The 27,295-nt window shown below is 42.6% G+C and overlaps 4 protein-coding genes across 6 annotated transcripts in view; 2 read left to right on the top strand and 2 right to left on the bottom strand.

Annotated features, from left to right (window-relative positions):
• Positions 1-27,295, top strand: part of LOC123318935 — a 537,083-nt gene that overhangs the window by 121,182 nt on the left and 388,606 nt on the right. The window lies entirely within an intron of this gene.
• On the bottom strand, positions 2,032-3,548 carry LOC123318939. Of its 2 annotated transcripts, none has more exons than XM_044905727.1 (3): positions 3,274-3,548; positions 3,079-3,215; positions 2,032-2,164 (listed from the first exon to the last, which is right to left on the bottom strand). In XM_044905727.1, exons 1-3 carry the CDS (start codon positions 3,359-3,361, stop codon positions 2,069-2,071), a joined length of 321 nt encoding a protein of 106 aa, XP_044761662.1. In that variant the 5' UTR covers positions 3,362-3,548; the 3' UTR covers positions 2,032-2,068. The 2 variants fall into 2 exon arrangements, with proteins under 2 accessions (XP_044761662.1, XP_044761663.1); XM_044905728.1 differs by lacking the exon at positions 2,032-2,164 and adding an exon at positions 2,922-2,983.
• Positions 10,065-11,632, top strand: LOC123318938. Of its 2 annotated transcripts, none has more exons than XM_044905725.1 (3): positions 10,065-10,390; positions 10,449-10,585; positions 11,500-11,632. In XM_044905725.1, exons 1-3 carry the CDS (start codon positions 10,303-10,305, stop codon positions 11,593-11,595), a joined length of 321 nt encoding a protein of 106 aa, XP_044761660.1. In that variant the 5' UTR covers positions 10,065-10,302; the 3' UTR covers positions 11,596-11,632. The 2 variants fall into 2 exon arrangements, with proteins under 2 accessions (XP_044761660.1, XP_044761661.1); XM_044905726.1 differs by lacking the exon at positions 11,500-11,632 and adding an exon at positions 10,681-10,742.
• LOC123318287 (cyclin-dependent kinase 1-like) lies at positions 11,900-12,979 on the bottom strand. The gene has a single exon (XM_044904906.1). The coding sequence runs from the start codon at positions 12,977-12,979 to the stop codon at positions 11,900-11,902; it is 1,080 nt and encodes a 359-aa protein (XP_044760841.1).

Below are 27,295 nucleotides of genomic sequence, written 5' to 3' on the forward strand. Positions count from 1 at the left end.
TTTATGGAACTGTTGTGCGAAACTGGGTATAACGGCCCTGTGATAATTTTGGGATGGGACTTAACTTTTCGGTTAATTTGAATTGAGATTAGGAAGGGGGCAATAAGGAATGTTTTTCTTAAATTGAAATTATTCCGAGAATTTTTATCAGAAATATATTTATGGAACTGTTGTGCGAAACTGGGTATAACGGCCCTGTAATAATTTTGGGATGGGACTTAACTTTTCGGTTTATTTGAATTGAGATTAGGAAGGGGGCAATAAGGAATGTTTTTCTTAAATTGAAATTATTCCGAGAATTTTTATCAGAAATATATTTATGGAACTGTTGTGCGAAACTGGGTATAACGGCCCTGTAATAATTTTGGGATGGGACTTAACTTTTCGGTTTATTTGAATTGAGATTAGGAAGGGGGCAATAAGGAATGTTTTTCTTAAATTGAAATTATTCCGAGAATTTTTATCAGAAATATATTTATGGAACTGTTGTGCGAAACTGGGTATAACGGCCCTGTAATAATTTTGGGATGGGACTTAACTTTTCGGTTAATTTGAATTGAGATTAGGAAGGGGGCAATAAGGAATGTTTTTCTTAAATTGAAATTATTCCGAGAATTTTTATCAGAAATATATTTATGGAACTGTTGTGCGAAACTGGGTATAACGGCCCTGTAATAATTTTGGGATGGGACTTAACTTTTCGGTTAATTTGAATTGAGATTAGGAAGGGGGCAATAAGGAAAGTTTTTCTTAAATTGAAATTATTCCGAGAATTTTTATCAGAAATATATTTATGGAACTGTTGTGCGAAACTTTCTAAATGCACAGTGACATGCAAGGAGAGGGCATTTGTAATTAGGTATCCTGTATTTTTAACTTGATTGGATCCGTAATTTTATAAATATTGGGATTTTTGAAGGGATCAAACAGCGCAGTATCTGGATGCGTGATTATATATATATATATATATATATATCTGCCGCGTGATGCGGCAGTTAGCAGCAGCCGTGACAGAGTGTCATCGTCGGCAAATAGTACACCGAGATATCAAGCCAGCCAACATCTTACGCCGCCGGTGCCGATTCCTGCTAGCAGATTTTGGGTTGGCCGAAACACTCACCACCGCCCAACCCCTGCTTACCGAGCCAGCAGGAACCATGGTGTACTGGGCACCGGAACAGCGCAGGCTAGAGCCGTATGACACGTCCGTCGACCTGTGGGCGTTGGGGTTAGTGGCCGTAGAGGTGGCGACCGGCCTACCGTGCCGTCAGGGTGAGGAGGAACAGCATTGGGCCTCATCCCTGGACGACAAATACCGTGCGGAGATGGAGCGGTTGAGATTCCCCGTCCGATGGTATATCGAAGGTTTGCTCCAGGATAACCCGTCCCACCGGAGACCTGCTGCACAGTGGGAGTGGCCTGGAACCGATACCGTCCTGTTAGTTGAAACCGTAGCTCAGCCACCCCCACTGATACCGGTGTCCACACTGAGACCAGCACCGCTCCCACCAATTGCTCCGTTAACGCCACCACCCCAACTGTCTCCCGTCCCACAGGAACCGCCAGCACCAGGGAAGACACTGATTTTGCCGTCAAGACTAGCATCCAAAATCCAGGCTCAACCGAACCCCCGTCTGTGGTCACCCAGTCTTCGGACTGAGGTCATCGCCCTGATCCCAACCACCGTCAAGGGCAAACGCCGGCTCCGGCTGAAGCTCAGGTTTCCCTCCGGCACTGCCCACCGTCTCTGGGTGCCAGTGGATTGAAACCGTAAGAATTATCTTCCTGAAAAAAAAAAAAAAAAAAAAGAGAAATTTGCGCCAGTCAAACCGTGTGTTCACCGTATAGAAATGAAAATACCAGGTAATAATGATCTTACCTCTTTTCAGAATACCGTCTGACGGCTGCAACATGAGCGACCCAGACTTTCTGGAACGACTGGACGAGGAGCTGGGTCTTGTCGAGCCATTAAAAGACCAGGAACCGGAATCTCCTCCCCGTCCTGTGCCGTTGCCGTTGGGGACACTCAAAGCATTTGGTCGCCCCAAACCAAACACCTCTTCCGCTGTCACTGACCGTTCCACATCATCACCCAGGAAGCAGGAACTACAACAGGCGGCTGTTCCGACTCAGAGACAGAATGCAATGGAGATAGACATTCCAACTGAAAAGAGAAATAAGCAAGATAAACGTTATTTCATAAACAAGGGGAAGATTTCCAAACAACCGGATAATCGTCAACATGATATCCACCGACACAACAACCGTCCAGCTCAAATAACAACCAAGATTCCAGCCAGAGTACGTACAGTTGGCACAATGGGGCCCAATGTCTACTTAGAACTACGCCCTAATATGTGTTGGAGATGTGGCCAAGGGGAGCACAGTCGAGCACACTGCACCGGTACCCCGATTCTCTTCTGCAGCAGTTGCGGCCTGCTAGGTACATTAACCAGAAATTGTACTTGTCAGTCTCATCACCGTCAACGCGAGGCTGCCGTCCAATGCGATATCCCCAGCGCATCCACCCAATCCGAACCGCCCCGGAAGAAATCGAACAAGTTCCGTATGCCAACCAGTAGGGAGTTAGCCCTCCGTGCCTGTCCAAGATGTCGAGAACTCCGTGAGGCCAAGGACAATAGCAAGGAGAAATCACGTACAACTGAAGCCCGTCACTAACTTAGTTATAACCGATTACACCGTAACAATTCCGTTCAAATTCCGTACAGGCACCACCGTTGACCGAAATACCGTATCTACAGATTTTCATCCGTTCAACATGCAATTATAAATCAAACCTGTTAAAACTGTCCGAAAAATCTGTTATTTATGTAAGGAATACCAATAAAGGATACTGTTTCACCTTGCAACTGAGTATATCCGTCTATTAATCCAATAGATCTAACCAATTTCTGTCCTGAACCGAATCGAAATTATTGTACCGTCAATTTAACACTGTTTACCTGAAGAAAACACCGTCTACCTGAAAACAGAATACAGGAAAAAACCGTTCCAAGAAGAAAAGTTGACCACGAGGAACGATGAAGATTGGAGAGTTTATTGTTAGAGATTACCCACCTGCAAGTCTCCTGTCGGCTCCGAGAGTCCCAACATCCGTATGGCCAGGTCGAAAGGGGTGAACCGGTCCATTGAACCCCCACGTCGAGCTGTTGGAGGCTTTCCACCTGTTGCAGCTCCCACGAATCCTGGGTAACCTACAAAACCACGATGGAATTCAAACACCCGCCAAACACAGTTAAATTAGGTACTCACCGGAGGGATGAAGCGTGGCACGTTTCCGACCAGCGATGAAGATGAATTTCCACATAGAGAAAGAAGATTTTCCACTATTGTACACCATTTATCCACACGGAACGCTGAATCAAGTTCTTTGACAAGATGGCGGAGACCTGCGCCGAAATGACTGACGCTGACGTTTCTGCGTGCGCATTGGAACTACCAGTGGCCAACCATAGAGAAGATAAGTACTTGATCGAGTTTTAATTGTAAACTGGTCACGAGTGGTGGCGCGCGCGAAAGTAAGGTACTAGGGGTACGACTTGGCCGTGTCGTTGGCCTCTATAGACACGCCCAAAGCTGCCTTCTCCCAAGATCTCCCCCAGGTGTAAATGTTCCATCTGAAACATGTTAACTAGACACCTTTTGTCTTACGGAACACTGGTTCTGGTTGGCCGAGCAACTACAGTTATTCAGATCAACAGGTAAACGGAAAATAATAATATAATCGGTAACGGAAAAATTATATACATATGTATATTCGGTAACGGAAAAATAATATATATTCGGTAACAAAAAAAAATAACGGATTTCCTCCTTTCAGAGGTTATTTCTATAAAACGGTTAACGGATCATATCAATAATATTATTATGCATGAAATGGTTTTAAATCTTTAATGTGTATGTTAGTGATTTTTCTACCCTCTGTATCTTTCAGGTCATAGACGACAGGTGAAACAACTTTAACAACGGTAAACGGTCCGGAAAACTTCGGAGCCAACTTGGCGGCGAAACTGTCAACGGCCGAGGATAAAGGACGGTCCCGGCGTAGAACTTCATCTCCCACATGGTATCGGATTTCTCTTCGTCGAAGATTGTAGTGGTGAGCCTGTTGCTGGAAAGCACGGTACAGTTTGGTACGAACGAACTCATAAGCCTCCTGGAGATGTCTGATCTGTTGAGTACGGTAAGTCATGTCTCTGTTTTCTTCTTCTGTACGGTTGGATTCTCCGTTCATTTCATTATTGTGGGGGTTTGTCGAATAAATCGCCCTTGGGACTTCTAGTTCCCTTCCATAATTTAAAAATGCCGGTGTAAATCCAGTAGACTCCTGTTTAGCGGTGTTGATGGCAAACGTTAACTCTCCTATCTTTTCATCCCAGGTTCGTTGATCGGCTTCACAAAACTGTGCTATCATGGTCTTTAGGGTACGGTTAGCTCTTTCTACAGGGTTGCACTGAGGAGTATACGGTGGTGTGAAACGGTGAGCGATATTTAGCTCTCGGAGACTGTTCTTGAATAGTCTGCTGTCAAATTGTACTCCATTGTCGGATATTACTAGTTTTGGGCAACCATATTTCAGGATGACTTGTTCGTAGAGGGCCGAATAAACAGTTTTGGCGGTGGCTTTCCGCAACGGACGACACTCTACCCACTTTGTGAACCGGTCTTGCATTACCACGATGTAGGAGTTTCCCTTTTTTGACCGTGGCAATGGTCCAACTATGTCCGTGGATACTTCTTTGAACGGCGCATCCGCCATTCGGTGTGGTTGCATCTTACCAGGGGTTTTCTGTTGCGAAACTTTGTACTTTTGGCACGATGTGCAGTTCCTCACGTATTTCGCAATGTCTCTAAACATCCCTGGCCAGTAATAATTTCTGGCTATCCGTGCAATCGTTTTGGCAATCCCCATGTGACCTGCTAGTTCTGAGTCGTGGTTTTCCTGCAGTACTTCTGTTCGCTGTTCGGTCGGTACACAGAGTTTCCAGGGTTGGCCGGTTCCATCTTCTGTGAAGTCGGATGAGTCCCAGAAATGTCGTAACAGTTTTCCATTTTCAACGGCGTAGTCAGGAAAATTTGCTGGGTCTTTTTCCACCTCCTGTAACTTCTTGTTGTACCATTTGCAGTGGGTTGTTTCTATTTCGGCCAGGTATACGGAATCTACGGACGGTAACGGTTTAGGTGATGGCTTGTCTGCAGGTGTTTTCAGGGATTTTCTCCGGCCCTGCACCTCAACAGCTTCTTGAATTTTCGGTGTTGGTTTGGCAATCAGTCGACCTTCCAGGTAACAGTCCGCGGTACTGAGGTTAATGGAAAACTTGAAAGTCGACAGAATATCCCCAGAATAATGTCTACCGGTAAGCTTGGCACCAGTAAGAATTTCAAATCAGGCAGTGTGTAGTCGGAAATTTGCACGGTGGTGGTGTACAGTTTCGGCGTGACGGTGGTTTTTCCGTTCGCTATTACTGCAAAACTGTTGTGCATTGTTTGTCCTGTGATTCCTTTACTTTCACACCGATCGGAAACGGCTTGACTGCAAAAACTCCTGGTCGCTCCTGTATCTATCAGTGCTCGGAAGTGTTCGCCGGCTATTTTGACCTCTATTAACGGTCGGTTATCATTACAGGTGGTCGGTGTCAGTGGAGTCAAGATTCCGGGAGATGTGGTCGACTCCGTCTCCAATCTCCCCTTTAGTTTTCCGAACACGGGCAGTCTCGTGAGAGAATGTTTTCCCTCTGACATCGCGAACAGAATATTTTTGGTGGCCTGCGACATTCTCGACGCATGTGGCCATACCCACCACATCGGAAACACTGTGTCTGGAATGACACTCTCCTCCCTGATGATGATTGGGTCCGGTCAGCGTGGCTATTTTCGGCTGGACGGCGGGGCGGCGGTGTTGGATTTCCGGATCTACCTTCGGACCTGTCTCCAGAAGTCGGACGGTGTGATTTCTGTTGCTGGACCATTGACTCTCTGGATCGGTGTGACTTTGGACGGCTTTCTCCCTGCGGAGAAAGTCGTGTCCGGTTGGCTTGCGTCGGCGGGGCTGATTCCCTGTGATCAGTTGTTTGATGAACCTGTTCTCCGGTATCCACAGAAAAACTCGCCTGATATCGGTTCAGTTGACGGGGAGTGTACGTCAGGTGAGGTTCCTCCACGAAACCTGGTTTTGAGGGTGGCCGGGTGTACTGGTTCATCTGCCATTGGACGAGTTCAAAAACTTTTCCTTTACGGAGAAGTTCATCATACGTCTTGGTCTCCTGGAAGGCCAAGGCCTGCTGTAAGGGCGGAATCAACCTCTGTCGGATGAGTCGGATCTGCTCCACTTCGGATGGTTTTGTATAGGTGAGTTTCTGGAATAAGTTCTGCATCCGGGTAACATATAGGAGCAACTTTTCTTCAGGTCCTTGTGTTCGTCTTTTTATTTCTTCCAACAGATTCTCCTCATAGTTGACAGGCAGAAATGCTTCTTTCAGTTGGTTGCTGAAATCTTCCCAATCCTCGAAAGTACCTCTCCTGGGAATAAACCAATCCCTTGCATCTTTCCGTAGTAATTCATAAACTGATTCGAAAACTTGTTCCAGGGACACTTTACGGGATTCAGCCAGCCTCTCCACCTCTTCAAGAAATCCGGTCACACTTCCAGTGCCATCAAAGGAAATGTTCCATTTGTGTACCGGGATAGTTGGTATTGTTGATCGGGACTCCGGTTCTGATCTGGCAGGTGTAGTGACAATTGGTCGGTCAGGACTTATCCACGGTGCAGGTAAGTGTGGAAAAGACACCCTTCGGGTAGAATTAATCCATCTACCCTGTGTCAGACCCTCAGGTGTTGTTGTTCTACAGTCCTGTGACTGCGTGAGAGGTATCGCTGGTAACTGTCGCAGTAATGCTCTACATGTCTGTCGTGTCTCATTCATGACCTCTTCTAATGTTGGATTCCTTACAGGTGTTCCAGTATGTGAGACATCGACCGCTACAGGAGGATCGACACCATCTCCCAAGTCGATAAGCGATGGCTCTCGGAGCCCTGAAATCCGTTCCGGTTGGATCGGTGACACTCCAGGTGAACTGGGCACCTCCACATCTAAGAGAGACTTCTGATGTCGGTTAGATGTCTGCAGCTGTTCACGATTGCTCCTTTTACGTAGCTCCTCTAGTGTTTCCAACGCCTTAGCTGTAGTTGCCCTCATTTGTCCAACTAGATGTAACTGTGTTGTGTCTGCAGTAACAATAAAGTCCAGCCTTCCTTGTATGTGTATCAATCGGGTGTAAATTCGCGAAAATTCGTTAGCCGCATTCTCATGATTGAAGTTCTGAAGGGATTCCACTAAATCGGTGAGTTTATTTTGACAAATCTCAATCTCCGAGGCGGGATTTAATGACGTTGGGGGTAATAGAGGTTCATTAGACTGAAGTACTTGTCGTAGTAGACTCCGTTTAGTCATCACAGTACCCGGTATCGATTGTCCTCTCAGTTGTAATTCGTATGTAAGTTCATCACTGAGTAACCGGTTTACATCCATGTTCGACATATTATTTTCACTTAAGTCCGATTCAGAACGCACCAATCTTTCACACTCGGTATGTCCTTCACAATCTGTTCAAGTTCCAAGTCCAACCCGGTAAGTTAATCGTTAGCCAACCTATTCGCTTAAGTTCGAAGTGGGTATCGGTGTAACCCCAAAAAAAAAAAAAAAAAAGTCTAAGTCCCGGTGTATCAGAAAAAAAAATCTAAGTTCAAATCACGGCGCACCAAAATAATCTAAGTCCCGATGTATCACACCAAAAATTTTACAAGTCCGACGTTACTCGAAAAAAAAAATTTCAATCAGTCCCACTAAAGTCCGAAAATATTCGCGAAATACCGCACACACTCGCAAGCTGTTTCGTATAGTCCGGAAAATGTCCCGAAATTCGAATCGCACCAGAACGCACAGGTTAAATTCCAAACAGTTTTTCAAGTCCAATATCCAGAAAATAAATCGCAATAGGTTTCAGAAAAATCAGCAATAATTGGTAAGTTTCAACAGTACAGGTCAAAAGAAAATAAAAGCAGGTAGACAAGTTATCAATAGGGTAATAGGTGATTCACTATTAAACTGATAGGTAAATCAAACCTATTAAATTTTACCAATCGTGATGTTAAATTTTCAATGTCCGGAAATTCACTCACCTTCAATACAAAATTAAAACAGTTCAATTCAATAAATCAGAAATAATAAGAAATCGGAAATAATTTTCACTAATATAACGGCGCAACAACAGTTCAGTTTTCAATAACTCAATAAAGTAATCGGCAAAAAGAATAATCACAAATTATTTAAATTATTTCCAATAGGTTTCAACAATAGGAAAATTTTCAGAATATAGTCCAATTCAATTCACAGTATAACAGTTCAATACAGAGTGGCAGGTAATAAAACACAGATCAAGTTTATTTTTCACAGTTCTCGGCTCAAGAAATAGTTACTCACTGTTCTTAGGTTTTACTCACTGTTTCGGGAATTCACTCACTGTCCGGTTAATGTTTCTCACCTCTGTTGTTTCCTACTGGATTTTGCACAGTCCCTGCTGTTTCCTACTAGATTTTGCACGGTCCCTGCTCGGGCGCCATTTTGTAACGCACGTTTCTCGGAGAAGCCTTAATCTCGAGCGCCAGCTATTCTTTTCAATAGGAAGAATAGCAAACCTACCAGAGTAGCTGCTAGCCAGAGACAGAGCTCGGTGTTGTCTAGGGTAGTAGCGACAACGAAGAAGTCAAAATCGAACTATGTAAAAGTTTATTCACAACTTCGGAAACTAATTATATGTACAAGGGAGATATGTGTGATATAAAATATGAGTGATTCTATCAGTGAAAATACATTCGGGAAATCTTATCCGGTCACGAGCACTTTATGAAATTTATACCAGGTGTAGTGAAAAATTAACGGTTCAATAAAAATGCGCCAACCAGAACTGACGAATGCTAAGGACTTGCTATACGGTATCGGTGTGTAGTTGTATTTCTCCGGGAATGAAACACAATAAGGGCGGGTCTGTTCGAGACTTTTATTCGCTGCCCCAAGGGTTATAGCACGCCATGATTGACAGCGAAGAAAATGTCTATTTTTAACGCAACTACGGGATCTCACTGACTACGTGCGGTATCTCTTATTCTCTGCCTCAAGGGTTATAGCACACCATGATTGACAGAAAAGAAGAGATTTCGGATTTAACACTTATGACGCGGACAGGGGGGTTGACGGAACTTTCCCTTGAGTACCCCAAGGGCTAGGGCGGATCTGTTCGAGACTTTTATTCGCTGCCCCAAGGGTTATAGCACACCATGATTGACAGCGAAGAAAATGTCTATTTCGCGTAACGGGGTAAAGGACGATAAAATACAACAGGAAACGATACAGTACAGCAGTGTCAAAGTTAAGAAAATAACGGCGTAGGTCTAACAAAGAAACTGAACGGTACAGACGGGGACCTACCTCCTTTGTTTCACGCACTCGAAACTCAAAGGATTCAAAAGAAAAACTAAAAAATTAACTCTAAGCACTGATGCAAATAACACAAAATGACTATTCTTCAACGGCGAAAGAATACCGAAAATTAAATGAATTTATAACAGAAGTCACTACGTTAGCAAGCGAAAAATCGAAAATACTGAAGCGAAAGGAAAGCACTGAAGTAAAATTCAAAAGTGACCGTCGCGGGGGAAAATTTGCTTTTATAGGTATATCCCCTCCCACGGTAAAAATCTGAAAATTCCAGAATGCTACAAGACTGAAAAACGTCGTCAGCTCCGGTTTATCGCATATCAACAGATGAAAAACGTTGAAATCTTCAGCGGCATGTAAGAAAAACAACGTGGAATACAGATAAGCGGTTTTTTACATTTACTCTGCCTGTCGGAATGAACGTACGGAATATTCGAGAATTAAAATATTTTCAAAGACGGAAATTTAAAACGAAAAAATTCACTAAGATGAACTCCAATTTTCCTCAGAAAACTGGGGTTCATTACACCCCCTGCATCTCTGAAGAAATTAACTTACGATGAAATAGTGAGCTTAATTTCACGACTCTATCTACCCCTAGTACCTTACTTTCGCGCGCGCCACCACTCGTGACCAGTTTACAATTAAAACTCGATCAAGTACTTATCTTCTCTATGGTTGGCCACTGGTAGTTCCAATGCGCACGCAGAAACGTCAGCGTCAGTCATTTCGGCGCAGGTCTCCGCCATCTTGTCAAAGAACTTGATTCAGCGTTCCGTGTGGATAAATGGTGTACAATAGTGGAAAATCTTCTTTCTCTATGTGGAAATTCATCTTCATCGCTGGTCGGAAACGTGCCACGCTTCATCCCTCCGGTGAGTACCTAATTTAACTGTGTTTGGCGGGTGTTTGAATTCCATCGTGGTTTTGTAGGTTACCCAGGATTCGTGGGAGCTGCAACAGGTGGAAAGCCTCCAACAGCTCGACGTGGGGGTTCAATGGACCGGTTCACCCCTTTCGACCTGGCCATACGGATGTTGGGACTCTCGGAGCCGACAGGAGACTTGCAGGTGGGTAATCTCTAACAATAAACTCTCCAATCTTCATCGTTCCTCGTGGTCAACTTTTCTTCTTGGAACGGTTTTTTCCTGTATTCTGTTTTCAGGTAGACGGTGTTTTCTTCAGGTAAACAGTGTTAAATTGACGGTACAATAATTTCGATTCGGTTCAGGACAGAAATTGGTTAGATCTATTGGATTAATAGACGGATATACTCAGTTGCAAGGTGAAACAGTATCCTTTATTGGTATTCCTTACATAAATAACAGATTTTTCGGACAGTTTTAACAGGTTTGATTTATAATTGCATGTTGAACGGATGAAAATCTGTAGATACGGTATTTCGGTCAACGGTGGTGCCTGTACGGAATTTGAACGGAATTGTTACGGTGTAATCGGTTATAACTAAGTTAGTGACGGGCTTCAGTTGTACGTGATTTCTCCTTGCTATTGTCCTTGGCCTCACGGAGTTCTCGACATCTTGGACAGGCACGGAGGGCTAACTCCCTACTGGTTGGCATACGGAACTTGTTCGATTTCTTCCGGGGCGGTTCGGATTGGGTGGATGCGCTGGGGATATCGCATTGGACGGCAGCCTCGCGTTGACGGTGATGAGACTGACAAGTACAATTTCTGGTTAATGTACCTAGCAGGCCGCAACTGCTGCAGAAGAGAATCGGGGTACCGGTGCAGTGTGCTCGACTGTGCTCCCCTTGGCCACATCTCCAACACATATTAGGGCGTAGTTCTAAGTAGACATTGGGCCCCATTGTGCCAACTGTACGTACTCTGGCTGGAATCTTGGTTGTTATTTGAGCTGGACGGTTGTTGTGTCGGTGGATATCATGTTGACGATTATCCGGTTGTTTGGAAATCTTCCCCTTGTTTATGAAATAACGTTTATCTTGCTTATTTCTCTTTTCAGTTGGAATGTCTATCTCCATTGCATTCTGTCTCTGAGTCGGAACAGCCGCCTGTTGTAGTTCCTGCTTCCTGGGTGATGATGTGGAACGGTCAGTGACAGCGGAAGAGGTGTTTGGTTTGGGGCGACCAAATGCTTTGAGTGTCCCCAACGGCAACGGCACAGGACGGGGAGGAGATTCCGGTTCCTGGTCTTTTAATGGCTCGACAAGACCCAGCTCCTCGTCCAGTCGTTCCAGAAAGTCTGAGTCGCTCATGTTGCAGCCGTCAGACGGTATTCTGAAAAGAGGTAAGATCATTATTACCTGGTATTTTCATTTCTATACGGTGAACACACGGTTTGACTGGCGCAAATTTCTCTTTTTTTTTTTTTTTTTTTTTTTAGGAAGATAATTCTTACGGTTTCAATCCACTGGCACCCAGAGACGGTGGGCAGTGCCGGAGGGAAACCTGAGCTTCAGCCGGAGCCGGCGTTTGCCCTTGACGGTGGTTGGGATCAGGGCGATGACCTCAGTCCGAAGACTGGGTGACCACAGACGGGGGTTCGGTTGAGCCTGGATTTTGGATGCTAGTCTTGACGGCAAAATCAGTGTCTTCCCTGGTGCTGGCGGTTCCTGTGGGACGGGAGACAGTTGGGGTGGTGGCGTTAACGGAGCAATTGGTGGGAGCGGTGCTGGTCTCAGTGTGGACACCGGTATCAGTGGGGGTGGCTGAGCTACGGTTTCAACTAACAGGACGGTATCGGTTCCAGGCCACTCCCACTGTGCAGCAGGTCTCCGGTGGGACGGGTTATCCTGGAGCAAACCTTCGATATACCATCGGACGGGGAATCTCAACCGCTCCATCTCCGCACGGTATTTGTCGTCCAGGGATGAGGCCCAATGCTGTTCCTCCTCACCCTGACGGCACGGTAGGCCGGTCGCCACCTCTACGGCCACTAACCCCAACGCCCACAGGTCGACGGACGTGTCATACGGCTCTAGCCTGCGCTGTTCCGGTGCCCAGTACACCATGGTTCCTGCTGGCTCGGTAAGCAGGGGTTGGGCGGTGGTGAGTGTTTCGGCCAACCCAAAATCTGCTAGCAGGAATCGGCACCGGCGGCGTAAGATGTTGGCTGGCTTGATATCTCGGTGTACTATTTGCCGACGATGACACTCTGTCACGGCTGCTGCTAACTGCCGCATCACGCGGAAGAACCGAGACGGCTGGTTCCTCGGCCCTTCTCGACGCAGGAAGGCATTTAGGTCCTCGTCGCACAGAGGCATTACCATAAAAAGGTAGTCTCCCTCTATGATGGCCTCTTGCAGGGGTATTATATTCGTATGTTCTAGGGACCTGAGTATGTCGACTTCCTGGATGGCGTGGTGAGTCAACATAGTCCTTTTCACCGCCACTGCTTGGCCGTGTCGTTGGCCTCTATAGACACGCCCAAAGCTGCCTTCTCCCAAGATCTCCCCCAGGTGTAAATGTTCCATCTGAAACATGTTAACTAGACACCTTTTGTCTTACGGAACACTGGTTCTGGTTGGCCGAGCAACTACAGTTATTCAGATCAACAGGTAAACGGAAAATAATAATATAATCGGTAACGGAAAAATTATATACATATGTATATTCGGTAACGGAAAAATAATATATATTCGGTAACAAAAAAAAATAACGGATTTCCTCCTTTCAGAGGTTATTTCTATAAAACGGTTAACGGATCATGTCAATAATATTATTATGCATGAAATGGTTTTAAATCTTTAATGTGTATGTTAGTGATTTTTCTACCCTCTGTATCTTTCAGGTCATAGACGACAGGTGAAACAACTTTAACAACGGTAAACGGTCCGGAAAACTTCGGAGCCAACTTGGCGGCGAAACTGTCAACGGCCGAGGATAAAGGACGGTCCCGGCGTAGAACTGCATCTCCCACATGGTATCGGATTTCTCTTCGTCGAAGATTGTAGTGGTGAGCCTGTTGCTGGAAAGCACGGTACAGTTTGGTACGAACGAACTCATAAGCCTCCTGGAGATGTCTGATCTGTTGAGTACGGTAAGTCATGTCTCTGTTTTCTTCTTCTGTACGGTTGGATTCTCCGTTCATTTCATTATTGTGGGGGTTTGTCGAATAAATCGCCCTTGGGACTTCTAGTTCCCTTCCATAATTTAAAAATGCCGGTGTAAATCCAGTAGACTCCTGTTTAGCGGTGTTGATGGCAAACGTTAACTCTCCTATCTTTTCATCCCAGGTTCGTTGATCGGCTTCACAAAACTGTGCTATCATGGTCTTTAGGGTACGGTTAGCTCTTTCTACAGGGTTGCACTGAGGAGTATACGGTGGTGTGAAACGGTGAGCGATATTTAGCTCTCGGAGACTGTTCTTGAATAGTCTGCTGTCAAATTGTACTCCATTGTCGGATATTACTAGTTTTGGGCAACCATATTTCAGGATGACTTGTTCGTAGAGGGCCGAATAAACAGTTTTGGCGGTGGCTTTCCGCAACGGACGACACTCTACCCACTTTGTGAACCGGTCTTGCATTACCACGATGTAGGAGTTTCCCTTTTTTGACCGTGGCAATGGTCCAACTATGTCCGTGGATACTTCTTTGAACGGCGCATCCGCCATTCGGTGTGGTTGCATCTTACCAGGGGTTTTCTGTTGCGAAACTTTGTACTTTTGGCACGATGTGCAGTTCCTCACGTATTTCGCAATGTCTCTAAACATCCCTGGCCAGTAATAATTTCTGGCTATCCGTGCAATCGTTTTGGCAATCCCCATGTGACCTGCTAGTTCTGAGTCGTGGTTTTCCTGCAGTGCTTCTGTTCGCTGTTCGGTCGGTACACAGAGTTTCCAGGGTTGGCCGGTTCCATCTTCTGTGAAGTCGGATGAGTCCCAGAAATGTCGTAACAGTTTTCCATTTTCAACGGCGTAGTCAGGAAAATTTGCTGGGTCTTTTTCCACCTCCTGTAACTTCTTGTTGTACCATTTGCAGTGGGTTGTTTCTATTTCGGCCAGGTATACGGAATCTACGGACGGTAACGGTTTAGGTGATGGCTTGTCTGCAGGTGTTTTCAGGGATTTTCTCCGGCCCTGCACCTCAACAGCTTCTTGAATTTTCGGTGTTGGTTTGGCAATCAGTCGACCTTCCAGGTAACAGTCCGCGGTACTGAGGTTAATGGAAAACTTGAAAGTCGACAGAATATCCCCAGAATAATGTCTACCGGTAAGCTTGGCACCAGTAAGAATTTCAAATCAGGCAGTGTGTAGTCGGAAATTTGCACGGTGGTGGTGTACAGTTTCGGCGTGACGGTGGTTTTTCCGTTCGCTATTACTGCAAAACTGTTGTGCATTGTTTGTCCTGTGATTCCTTTACTTTCACACCGATCGGAAACGGCTTGACTGCAAAAACTCCTGGTCGCTCCTGTATCTATCAGTGCTCGGAAGTGTTCGCCGGCTATTTTGACCTCTATTAACGGTCGGTTATCATTACAGGTGGTCGGTGTCAGTGGAGTCAAGATTCCGGGAGATGTGGTCGACTCCGTCTCCAATCTCCCCTTTAGTTTTCCGAACACGGGCAGTCTCGTGAGAGAATGTTTTCCCTCTGACATCGCGAACAGAATATTTTTGGTGGCCTGCGACATTCTCGACGCATGTGGCCATACCCACCACATCGGAAACACTGTGTCTGGAATGACACTCTCCTCCCTGATGATGATTGGGTCCGGTCAGCGTGGCTATTTTCGGCTGGACGGCGGGGCGGCGGTGTTGGATTTCCGGATCTACCTTCGGACCTGTCTCCAGAAGTCGGACGGTGTGATTTCTGTTGCTGGACCATTGACTCTCTGGATCGGTGTGACTTTGGACGGCTTTCTCCCTGCGGAGAAAGTCGTGTCCGGTTGGCTTGCGTCGGCGGGGCTGATTCCCTGTGATCAGTTGTTTGATGAACCTGTTCTCCGGTATCCACAGAAAAACTCGCCTGATATCGGTTCAGTTGACGGGGAGTGTACGTCAGGTGAGGTTCCTCCACGAAACCTGGTTTTGAGGGTGGCCGGGTGTACTGGTTCATCTGCCATTGGACGAGTTCAAAAACTTTTCCTTTACGGAGAAGTTCATCATACGTCTTGGTCTCCTGGAAGGCCAAGGCCTGCTGTAAGGGCGGAATCAACCTCTGTCGGATGAGTCGGATCTGCTCCACTTCGGATGGTTTTGTATAGGTGAGTTTCTGGAATAAGTTCTGCATCCGGGTAACATATAGGAGCAACTTTTCTTCAGGTCCTTGTGTTCGTCTTTTTATTTCTTCCAACAGATTCTCCTCATAGTTGACAGGCAGAAATGCTTCTTTCAGTTGGTTGCTGAAATCTTCCCAATCCTCGAAAGTACCTCTCCTGGGAATAAACCAATCCCTTGCATCTTTCCGTAGTAATTCATAAACTAATTCGAAAACTTGTTCCAGGGACACTTTACGGGATTCAGCCAGCCTCTCCACCTCTTCAAGAAATCCGGTCACACTTCCAGTGCCATCAAAGGAAATGTTCCATTTGTGTACCGGGATAGTTGGTATTGTTGATCGGGACTCCGGTTCTGATCTGGCAGGTGTAGTGACAATTGGTCGGTCAGGACTTATCCACGGTGCAGGTAAGTGTGGAAAAGACACCCTTCGGGTAGAATTAATCCATCTACCCTGTGTCAGACCCTCAGGTGTTGTTGTTCTACAGTCCTGTGACTGCGTGAGAGGTATCGCTGGTAACTGTCGCAGTAATGCTCTACATGTCTGTCGTGTCTCATTCATGACCTCTTCTAATGTTGGATTCCTTACAGGTGTTCCAGTATGTGAGACATCGACCGCTACAGGAGGATCGACACCATCTCCCAAGTCGATAAGCGATGGCTCTCGGAGCCCTGAAATCCGTTCCGGTTGGATCGGTGACACTCCAGGTGAACTGGGCACCTCCACATCTAAGAGAGACTTCTGATGTCGGTTAGATGTCTGCAGCTGTTCACGATTGCTCCTTTTACGTAGCTCCTCTAGTGTTTCCAACGCCTTAGCTGTAGTTGCCCTCATTTGTCCAACTAGATGTAACTGTGTTGTGTCTGCAGTAACAATAAAGTCCAGCCTTCCTTGTATGTGTATCAATCGGGTGTAAATTCGCGAAAATTCGTTAGCCGCATTCTCATGATTGAAGTTCTGAAGGGATTCCACTAAATCGGTGAGTTTATTTTGACAAATCTCAATCTCCGAGGCGGGATTTAATGACGTTGGGGGTAATAGAGGTTCATTAGACTGAAGTACTTGTCGTAGTAGACTCCGTTTAGTCATCACAGTACCCGGTATCGATTGTCCTCTCAGTTGTAATTCGTATGTAAGTTCATCACTGAGTAACCGGTTTACATCCATGTTCGACATATTATTTTCACTTAAGTCCGATTCAGAACGCACCAATCTTTCACACTCGGTATGTCCTTCACAATCTGTTCAAGTTCCAAGTCCAACCCGGTAAGTTAATCGTTAGCCAACCTATTCGCTTAAGTTCGAAGTGGGTATCGGTGTAACCCCAAAAAAAAAAAAAATAAAGTCTAAGTCCCGGTGTATCAGAAAAAAAAATCTAAGTTCAAATCACGGCGCACCAAAATAATCTAAGTCCCGATGTATCACACCAAAAATTTTACAAGTCCGACGTTACTCGAAAAAAAAAATTTCAATCAGTCCCACTAAAGTCCGAAAATATTCGCGAAATACCGCACACACTCGCAAGCTGTTTCGTATAGTCCGGAAAATGTCCCGAAATTCGAATCGCACCAGAACGCACAGGTTAAATTCCAAACAGTTTTTCAAGTCCAATATCCAGAAAATAAATCGCAATAGGTTTCAGAAAAATCAGCAATAATTGGTAAGTTTCAACAGTACAGGTCAAAAGAAAATAAAAGCAGGTAGACAAGTTATCAATAGGGTAATAGGTGATTCACTATTAAACTGATAGGTAAATCAAACCTATTAAATTTTACCAATCGTGATGTTAAATTTTCAATGTCCGGAAATTCACTCACCTTCAATACAAAATTAAAACAGTTCAATTCAATAAATCAGAAATAATAAGAAATCGGAAATAATTTTCACTAATATAACGGCGCAACAACAGTTCAGTTTTCAATAACTCAATAAAGTAATCGGCAAAAAGAATAATCACAAATTATTTAAATTATTTCCAATAGGTTTCAACAATAGGAAAATTTTCAGAATATAGTCCAATTCAATTCACAGTATAACAGTTCAATACAGAGTGGCAGGTAATAAAACACAGATCAAGTTTATTTTTCACAGTTCTCGGCTCAAGAAATAGTTACTCACTGTTCTTAGGTTTTACTCACTGTTTCGGGAATTCACTCACTGTCCGGTTAATGTTTCTCACCTCTGTTGTTTCCTACTGGATTTTGCACAGTCCCTGCTGTTTCCTACTAGATTTTGCACGGTCCCTGCTCGGGCGCCATTTTGTAACGCACGTTTCTCGGAGAAGCCTTAATCTCGAGCGCCAGCTATTCTTTTCAATAGGAAGAATAGCAAACCTACCAGAGTAGCTGCTAGCCAGAGACAGAGCTCGGTGTTGTCTAGGGTAGTAGCGACAACGAAGAAGTCAAAATCGAACTATGTAAAAGTTTATTCACAACTTCGGAAACTAATTATATGTACAAGGGAGATATGTGTGATATAAAATATGAGTGATTCTATCAGTGAAAATACATTCGGGAAATCTTATCCGGTCACGAGCACTTTATGAAATTTATACCGGGTGTAGTGAAAAATTAACGGTTCAATAAAAATGCGCCAACCAGAACTGACGAATGCTAAGGACTTGCTATACGGTATCGGTGTGTAGTTGTATTTCTCCGGGAATGAAACACAATAAGGGCGGGTCTGTTCGAGACTTTTATTCGCTGCCCCAAGGGTTATAGCACGCCATGATTGACAGCGAAGAAAATGTCTATTTTTAACGCAACTACGGGATCTCACTGACTACGTGCGGTATCTCTTATTCTCTGCCCCAAGGGTTATAGCACACCACCAGGATTTTCAGGATGTGCATTAATTTTTTACGCAGTGTATTTTAACGATGAATTTATTAACAGAAAAAAAGCATTCTTTAAATCGATATATACATTAATATAAACACAATTATTATTTACAATCCTCTCATATGGGACTTTGGTCGAATAATTGGTAAACCGATTGTGGTGAAATCCTTCCTTTCTGAATATATATCTTTAATTCTCCTGACTGTAAGCTCCCAGGTTTCCAAAACCTCGTCGAAGAAGGCTGATCGTGGTTCGCCAACCATCGCTGTAGAAGGATCAAGAGACGAGATAAGCGTCGGATACATATAAACTCGGCCACTCAGTATTTGGAAAGGTGTAAATGGGAATCTCCCATCAAATCTGACGGAGTTCTCGAAATGAATTAAATCCTTATCGAGACGATGCCACAGACATCTCAGCTCATCGTCAGAGTAGATATCCTGATGGATCTTCTCAGGAATAGGAATTCCATTCAGTGTATGGATGAAGGCGTATGTCATGATCAATAATTTCATTTTCGAATTTCCTCTCTTGATGGCCAGCTCGAACGGATTCAAATTCTGCTTGTTCAGCATGTCCAATCTTGCCCCATGTCGCAGAAGACAAGCTGCCATTGGCAGGTTCCCATAGGAGACTGCTTTGTGCAAAGGCGTCTCGCTGGCCATGTTTATCGCGTTTACGTCTATGCCACGTTCTGTGAGGATATATGTTGCTTCTTTGTAAATCTCCGGTTTCACATTCGTCAGCATCGCTAGGCAATGCAGACAATTGTTCAGTTTGAAATCGGTGTTGCTGGCATCGCTGGTGTTATCTAGAAGTAGCCTGATCAATTCAGGACTAGGCCATTTTTTAGCCATCAGCAGCAGCAGGGTGTTCCCCCTTATATCAATGGCATCTAAGTCGACGTTATATTTGAGAAGTTCTTCAATGCATTCTTTTCTCTTTTCACTGCTATCATTCACCATGTGGATAGGCTTGGAACCGTCGCATGTTTCTGCTTCAACATTGGCACCATTAGTCACCAGGGTTTCAACCAGATGGAGATGCCTAAATTGTATAGCCAGGTGGAGGGGGGTAACCTTTTTCGAGTCAGTGGCATTGACATTAGCTCCTTTTCGTAATAAAAACAGGACTTCCTCCAAATTTCCCGTTTCGACAGCCACATGAAGATCGGTTTTCTGAGGATCCTCAATATTTTCTTTTGGAATATTGATGGTCTGTAAAGAATTTAAGAGAAATTAGGCGATTGTTATGAAGTTAATACTTATATATCAGGTTTTGTGAACAACAAAAATTCAGTCGGTCTATACAGGATGAATCTGTGACTCTTACAAATATTTAAACAATATATTATCGAGGTGAAAAGAAACATTTTTTTATACCATTTTTTTCGATTCAGCCCTGATAAAAAGATATAGCCATTTTGAGTTTTCATAATGAGCCATAGAGAAACAAGATTCCCTTCAGAATAAAAGCAGAATCTTTGACACTACACATATATGGTTCTTTCAAACAGAATTGCAATCAGTCAAATCAGTTCATGGTACGTAATGGTCATAATGGAAAAACTGGAGATGTAGGTGATATTTTGTGTTTAAAAAAGATTCATCAAATAAATGATAAACTATATTGCGAAATTCATTTCATTCGATAAAACCTTCAGTGAGAGAAAATTTTTTTCATCAGCCTGTATCTTTTAAACCGAGCCGATTCGGAAAAAATTCTTCAGGAAAAAAATGTTTTTTTTGACCTCAAGAATATACTGTTAAAATGTTTGTACGAATCAAAGATTCCGCGTATACAAGAATTTTCAAGAATCATTGCAAATCTCTTTACTTTTATGCACTTACCATTTTGCGAGAATTGTGGTGTCTTGTTTTATTCTCTCTTCGCGACATATTTCAGATTTTAAACACACTGTAGATTAAAAATTTTAACTGTACTGACACGATTGAAAAACGAAGCACAACTGTACAAAGACACCCATTTACGTTCATTTATATACTCGTAGGAATGGCTAGGTACGTAATTTTTTTCTGAGAACCGTAAGATGACCACCGAAATTTCTGCCCCCTTTCAAAATCTCAAACTACCTGACAAATGACAGTTAATGTTTATTTGCCAATTGGGGATAACGACCCTGTAATAATTTTGGGATGGGACTTAACTTTTCGGTTAATTTGAATTGAGATTAGGAAGGGGGCATTAAGGAATGTTTTTCTTGAATTGAAATTATTCCGAGAATTTTTAACACAAATATATTTATGGAACTGTTGTGCGAAACTGGGTATAACGGCCCTGTAATAATTTTGGGATGGGACTTAACTTTTCGGTTAATTTGAATTGAGATTAGGAAGGGGGCATTAAGGAATGTTTTTCTTGAATTGAAATTATTCCGAGAATTTTTATCAGGAATATATTTATGGAACTGTTGTGCGAAACTGGGTATAACGGCCCTGTAATAATTTTGGGATGGGACTTAACTTTTCGGTTAATTTGAATTGAGATTAGGAAGGGGGCAATAAGGAATGTTTTTCTTAAATTGAAATTATTCCGAGAATTTTTATCAGAAATATATTTATGGAACTGTTGTGCGAAACTGGGTATAACGGCCCTGTAATAATTTTGGGATGGGACTTAACTTTTCGGTTAATTTGAATTGAGATTAGGAAGGGGGCATTAAGGAATGTTTTTCTTGAATTGAAATTATTCCGAGAATTTTTATCAGGAATATATTTATGGAACTGTTGTGCGAAACTGGGTATAACGGCCCTGTAATAATTTTGGGATGGGACTTAACTTTTCGGTTAATTTGAATTGAGATTAGGAAGGGGGCAATAAGGAATGTTTTTCTTAAATTGAAATTATTCCGAGAATTTTTATCAGAAATATATTTATGGAACTGTTGTGCGAAACTGGGTATAACGGCCCTGTAATAATTTTGGGATGGGACTTAACTTTTCGGTTAATTTGAATTGAGATTAGGAAGGGAGCAATAAGGAATGTTTTTCTTAAATTGAAATTATTCCGAGAATTTTTATCAGAAATATATTTATGGAACTGTTGTGCGAAACTTTCTAAATGCACAGTGACATGCAAGGAGAGGGCATTTGTAATTAGGTTTCCTGTATTTTTAACTTGATTGGATCCGTAATTTTATAAATATTGGGATTTTTGAAGGGATCAAACAGCGCAGTATCTGGATGGGGTTTTGACTTTGAACAAGCAAAAAACCCTGACTTTGCTCCTAACATTTTTACCCTGAAACGTTCTAACACACTTTGAAAAATATGAACCCTTAATTCTTATCGAAATGTTTCAATCCTTTTTTCCTTATTGTTATTCTTCCTTCAGGTCATCCTAAGTTGGTCGTATGAAATAATAATGAATATAAACACATTTTCGATAAGCTGCACTCGTGATAACCTACAAGGTATAACATTTTCCTCCGGTTAAAAATAGACGTCAAGGTAGCTTCCATCGAAAAGGAAACTCAAAGGCAGTATCGGCAGGCGACCAAGCTGATAACAGCCACAAATCTTCGGATATCCTCACAGAATTCAATCTCTCATCCGTTCCTTCCACTCCACCTTTCACTGTCTTGCTTCAAGACATCGTCAAAAACGGACGGACTCTACTTACCTTCACAAGGCCGGGCGATGTACGTTTCCACGAGATACATCTATTTGTTTGTCAGCAGCTAATTGTCGTATCCTCATATTGTGTGCGTTTACCTCTAAAACTCATATGACCCGTAGTGCCCGTTCGGAGGTATGGTCTTCGAGAAAGCTTTCTCGGATTTTCAGCCTGCCGGTGGTATGTGGCCATGTATGTAGTTAATGTGGTCGATTGGCACACGTTCGAAATTGGCGAAATGCCTTCCGACACCCTCGGTTTGACTGTCGGTACCGGTTTAGGGGTGAGTGTCCTCGCTGGTATCTTGTCCGGGGTCTGTTTCATCATCGGATACAGGAGCAGGATTGGCAGAAAAAGGTAAATAAAATTGTATAGAATACGGAATCTTTAACTTGAACGGGAGTGGCAGTCGGCCGATTATTGTCACGTATACAATTTTATTTACCTTTTTTTGCCAATCCTGCTCCTGTATCCGATGATGAAACAGACCCCGGACAAGATACCAGCGAGGACACTCACTCGGTGAAATCCTGAATTTTTCTTCCATTTAATGTGTCTTGTTTCGTTCAAAACCTTCCCGAGAGAACTTAAAAAATAAGTTATAAATAAAGTCAATGTACAGTTAACTTTCATTAGAATTGGGATTTTCAGGATGTGCATTAATTTTTTACGCAGTGTATTTTAACGATGAATTTATTAACAGAAAAAAAGCATTCTTTAAATCGATATATACATTAATATAAACACAATTATTATTTACAATCCTCTCATATGGGACTTTGGTCGAATAATTGGTAAACCGATTGTGGTGAAATCCTTCCTTTCTGAATATATATCTATAATTCTCCTGACTGTAAGCTCCCAGGTTTCCAAAACCTCGTCGAAGAAGGCTGATCGTGGTTCGCCAACCATCGCTGTAGAAGGATCAAGAGACGAGATAAGCGTCGGATACATATAAACTCGGCCACTCAGTATTTGGAAAGGTGTAAATGGGAATCTCCCATCAAATCTGACGGAGTTCTCGAAATGAATTAAATCCTTATCGAGACGATGCCACAGACATCTCAGCTCATCGTCAGAGTAGATATCCTGATGGATCTTCTCAGGAATAGGAATTCCATTCAGTGTATGGATGAAGGCGTATTTCATGATCAATAATTTCATTTTCGAATTTCCTCTCTTGATGGCCAGCTCGAACGGATTCAAATTCTGCTTGTTCAGCATGTCCAATCTTGCCCCATGTCGCAGAAGACAAGCTGCCATTGGCAGGTTCCCATAGGAGACTGCTTTGTGCAAAGGCGTCTCGCTGGCCATGTTTATCGCGTTTACGTCTATGCCACGTTCTGTGAGGATATATGTTGCTTCTTTGTAAATCTCCGGTTTCACATTCGTCAGCATCGCTAGGCAATGCAGACAATTGTTCAGTTTGAAATCGGTGTTGCTGGCATCGCTGGTGTTATCTAGAAGTAGCCTGATCAATTCAGGACTAGGCCATTTTTTAGCCATCAGCAGCAGCAGGGTGTTCCCCCTTATATCAATGGCATCTAAGTCGACGTTATATTTGAGAAGTTCTTCAATGCATTCTTTTCTCTTTTCACTGCTATCATTCACCATGTGGATAGGCTTGGAACCTTCACATGTTTCTGCTTCAACATTGGCACCATTAGTCACCAGGGTTTCAACCAGATGGAGATGCCTAAATTGTATAGCCAGGTGGAGGGGGGTAACCTTTTTCGAGTCAGTGGCATTGACATTAGCTCCTTTTCGTAATAAAAACAGGACTTTCTCCAAATTTCCCGTTTCGACAGCCACATGAAGATCGGTTTTCTGAGGATCCTCAATATTTTCTTTTGGAATATTGATGGTCTGTAAAGAATTTAAGAGAAATTAGGCGATTGTTATGAAGTTAATACTTATATATCAGGTTTTGTGAACAACAAAAATTCAGTCGGTCTATACAGGATGAATCTGTGACTCTTACAAATATTTAAACAATATATTATCGAGGTGAAAAGAAACATTTTTTTATACCATTTTTTTCGATTCAGCCCTGATAAAAAGATATAGCCATTTTGAGTTTTCATAATGAGCCATAGAGAAACAAGATTCCCTTCAGAATAAAAGCAGAATCTTTGACACTACACATATATGGTTCTTTCAAACAGAATTGCAATCAGTCAAATCAGTTCATGGTACGTAATGGTCATAATGGAAAAACTGGAGATGTAGGTGATATTTTGTGTTTAAAAAAGATTCATCAAATAAATGATAAACTATATTGCGAAATTCATTTCATTCGATAAAACCTTTAGTGAGAGAAAATTTTTTTCATCAGCCTGTATCTTTTAAACCGAGCCGATTCGGAAAAAATGGTTCAGGAAAAAAATGTTTTTTTTGACCTCAAGAATATACCGTTAAAATGTTTGTACGAATCAAAGATTCCGCGTATACAAGAATTTTCAAGAATCATTGCAAATCTCTCTACAGAAAACTTTTATGCACTTACCATTTTGCGAGAATTGTGGTGTCTTGTTTTATTCTCTCTTCGCGACATATTTCAGGTTTTAAACACACTGTAGATTAAAAATTTTAACTGTACTGACACGATTGAAAAACGAAGCACAACTGTACAAAGACACCCATTTACGTTCATTTATATACTCGTAGGAATGGCTAGGTACGTAATTTTTTTCTGAGAACCGTAAGATGACCACCGAAATTTCTGCCCCCTTTCAAAATCTCAAACTACCTGACAAATGACAGTTAATGTTTATTTGCCAATTGGGGATAACGATCCTGTAATAATTTTGGGATGGGACTTAACTTTTCGGTTAATTTGAATTGAGATTAGGAAGGGGGCATTAAGGAATGTTTTTCTTGAATTGAAATTATTCCGAGAATTTTTATCACAAATATATTTATGGGACTGTTGTGCGAAACTGGGTATAACGGCCCTGTAATAATTTTGGGATGGGACTTAACTTTTCGGTTAATTTGAATTGAGATTAGGAAGGGGGCATTAAGGAATGTTTTTCTTGAATTGAAATTATTCCGAGAATTTTTATCAGGAATATATTTATGGAACTGTTGTGCGAAACTGGGTATAACGGCCCTGTAACAATTTTGGGATGGGACTTAACTTTTCGGTTAATTTGAATTGAGATTAGGAAGGGGGCAATAAGGAATGTTTTTCTTAAATTGAAATTATTCCGAGAATTTTTATCAGAAATATATTTATGGAACTGTTGTGCGAAACTGGGTATAACGGCCCTGTAATAATTTTGGAATGGGACTTAACTTTTCGGTTAATTTGAATTGAGATTAGGAAGGGGGCATTAAGGAATGTTTTTCTTGAATTGAAATTATTCCGAGAATTTTTATCAGGAATATATTTATGGAACTGTTGTGCGAAACTGGGTATAACGGCCCTGTAATAATTTTGGGATGGGACTTAACTTTTCGGTTAATTTGAATTGAGATTAGGAAGGGGGCAATAAGGAATGTTTTTCTTAAATTGAAATTATTCCGAGAATTTTTATCAGAAATATATTTATGGAACTGTTGTGCGAAACTTTCTAAATGCACAGTGACATGCAAGGAGAGGGCATTTGTAATTAGGTATCCTGTATTTTTAACTTGATTGGATCCGTAATTTTATAAATATTGGGATTTTTGAAGGGATCAAACAGCGCAGTATCTGGATGGGGTTTTGACTTTGAACAAGCAAAAAACCCTGACTTTGCTCCTAACATTTTTACCCTGAAACGTTCTAACACACTTTGAAAAATATGAACCCTTAATTCTTATCGAAATGTTTCAATCCTTTTTTCCTTATTGTTATTCTTCCTTCAGGTCATCCTAAGTTGGTCGTATGAAATAATAATGAATATAAACACATTTTCGATAAGCTGCACTCGTGATAACCTACAAGGTATAACATTTTCCTCCGGTTAAAAATAGACGTCAAGGTAGCTTCCATCGAAAAGGAAACTCAAAGGCAGTATCGGCAGGCGACCAAGCTGATAACAGCCACAAATCTTCGGATATCCTCACAGAATTCAATCTCTCATCCGTTCCTTCCACTCCACCTTTCACTGTCTTGCTTCAAGACATCGTCAAAAACGGACGGACTCTACTTACCTTCACAAGGCCGGGCGATGTACGTTTCCACGAGATACATCTATTTGTTTGTCAGCAGCTAATTGTCGTATCCTCATATTGTGTGCGTTTACCTCTAAAACTCATATGACCCGTCGTGCCCGTTCGGAGTTATGGTCTTCGAGAAAGCTTTCTCGGATTTTCAGCCTGCCGGTGGTATGTGGCCATGTATGTAGTTAATGTGGTCGATTGGCACACGTTCGAAATTGGCGAAATGCCTTCCGACACCCTCGGTTTGACTGTCGGTACCGGTTTAGGGGTGAGTGTCCTCGCTGGTATCTTGTCCGGGGTCTGTTTCATCATCGGATACAGGAGCAGGATTGGCAGAAAAAGGTATTTACCTTTTTTTGCCAATCCTGCTCCTGTATCCGATGATGAAACAGACCACGGACAAGATACCAGCGAGGACACTCACTCGGTGAAATCCTGAATTTTTCTTCCATTTAATGTATCTTGTTTCGTTCAAAACCTTCCCGAGAGAACTTAAAAAATAAGTTATAAATAAAGTCAATGTACAGTTAACTTTCATTAGAATTGGGATTTTCAGGATGTGCATTAATTTTTTACGCAGTGTATTTTAACGATGAATTTATTAACAGAAAAAAAGCATTCTTTAAATCGATATATACATTAATATAAACACAATTATTATTTACAATCCTCTCATATGGGACTTTGGTCGAATAATTGGTAAACCGATTGTGGTGAAATCCTTCCTTTCTGAATATATATCTATAATTCTCCTGACTGTAAGCTCCCAGGTTTCCAAAACCTCGTCGAAGAAGGCTGATCGTGGTTCGCCAACCATCGCTGTAGAAGGATCAAGAGACGAGATAAGCGTCGGATACATATAAACTCGGCCACTCAGTATTTGGAAAGGTGTAAATGGGAATCTCCCATCAAATCTGACGGAGTTCTCGAAATGAAATAAATCCTTATCGAGACC

This window comes from Coccinella septempunctata, chromosome 8 (assembly GCF_907165205.1).
Source record: "Coccinella septempunctata chromosome 8, icCocSept1.1, whole genome shotgun sequence".
Classification (NCBI taxonomy): domain Eukaryota; kingdom Metazoa; phylum Arthropoda; class Insecta; order Coleoptera; family Coccinellidae; genus Coccinella; species Coccinella septempunctata.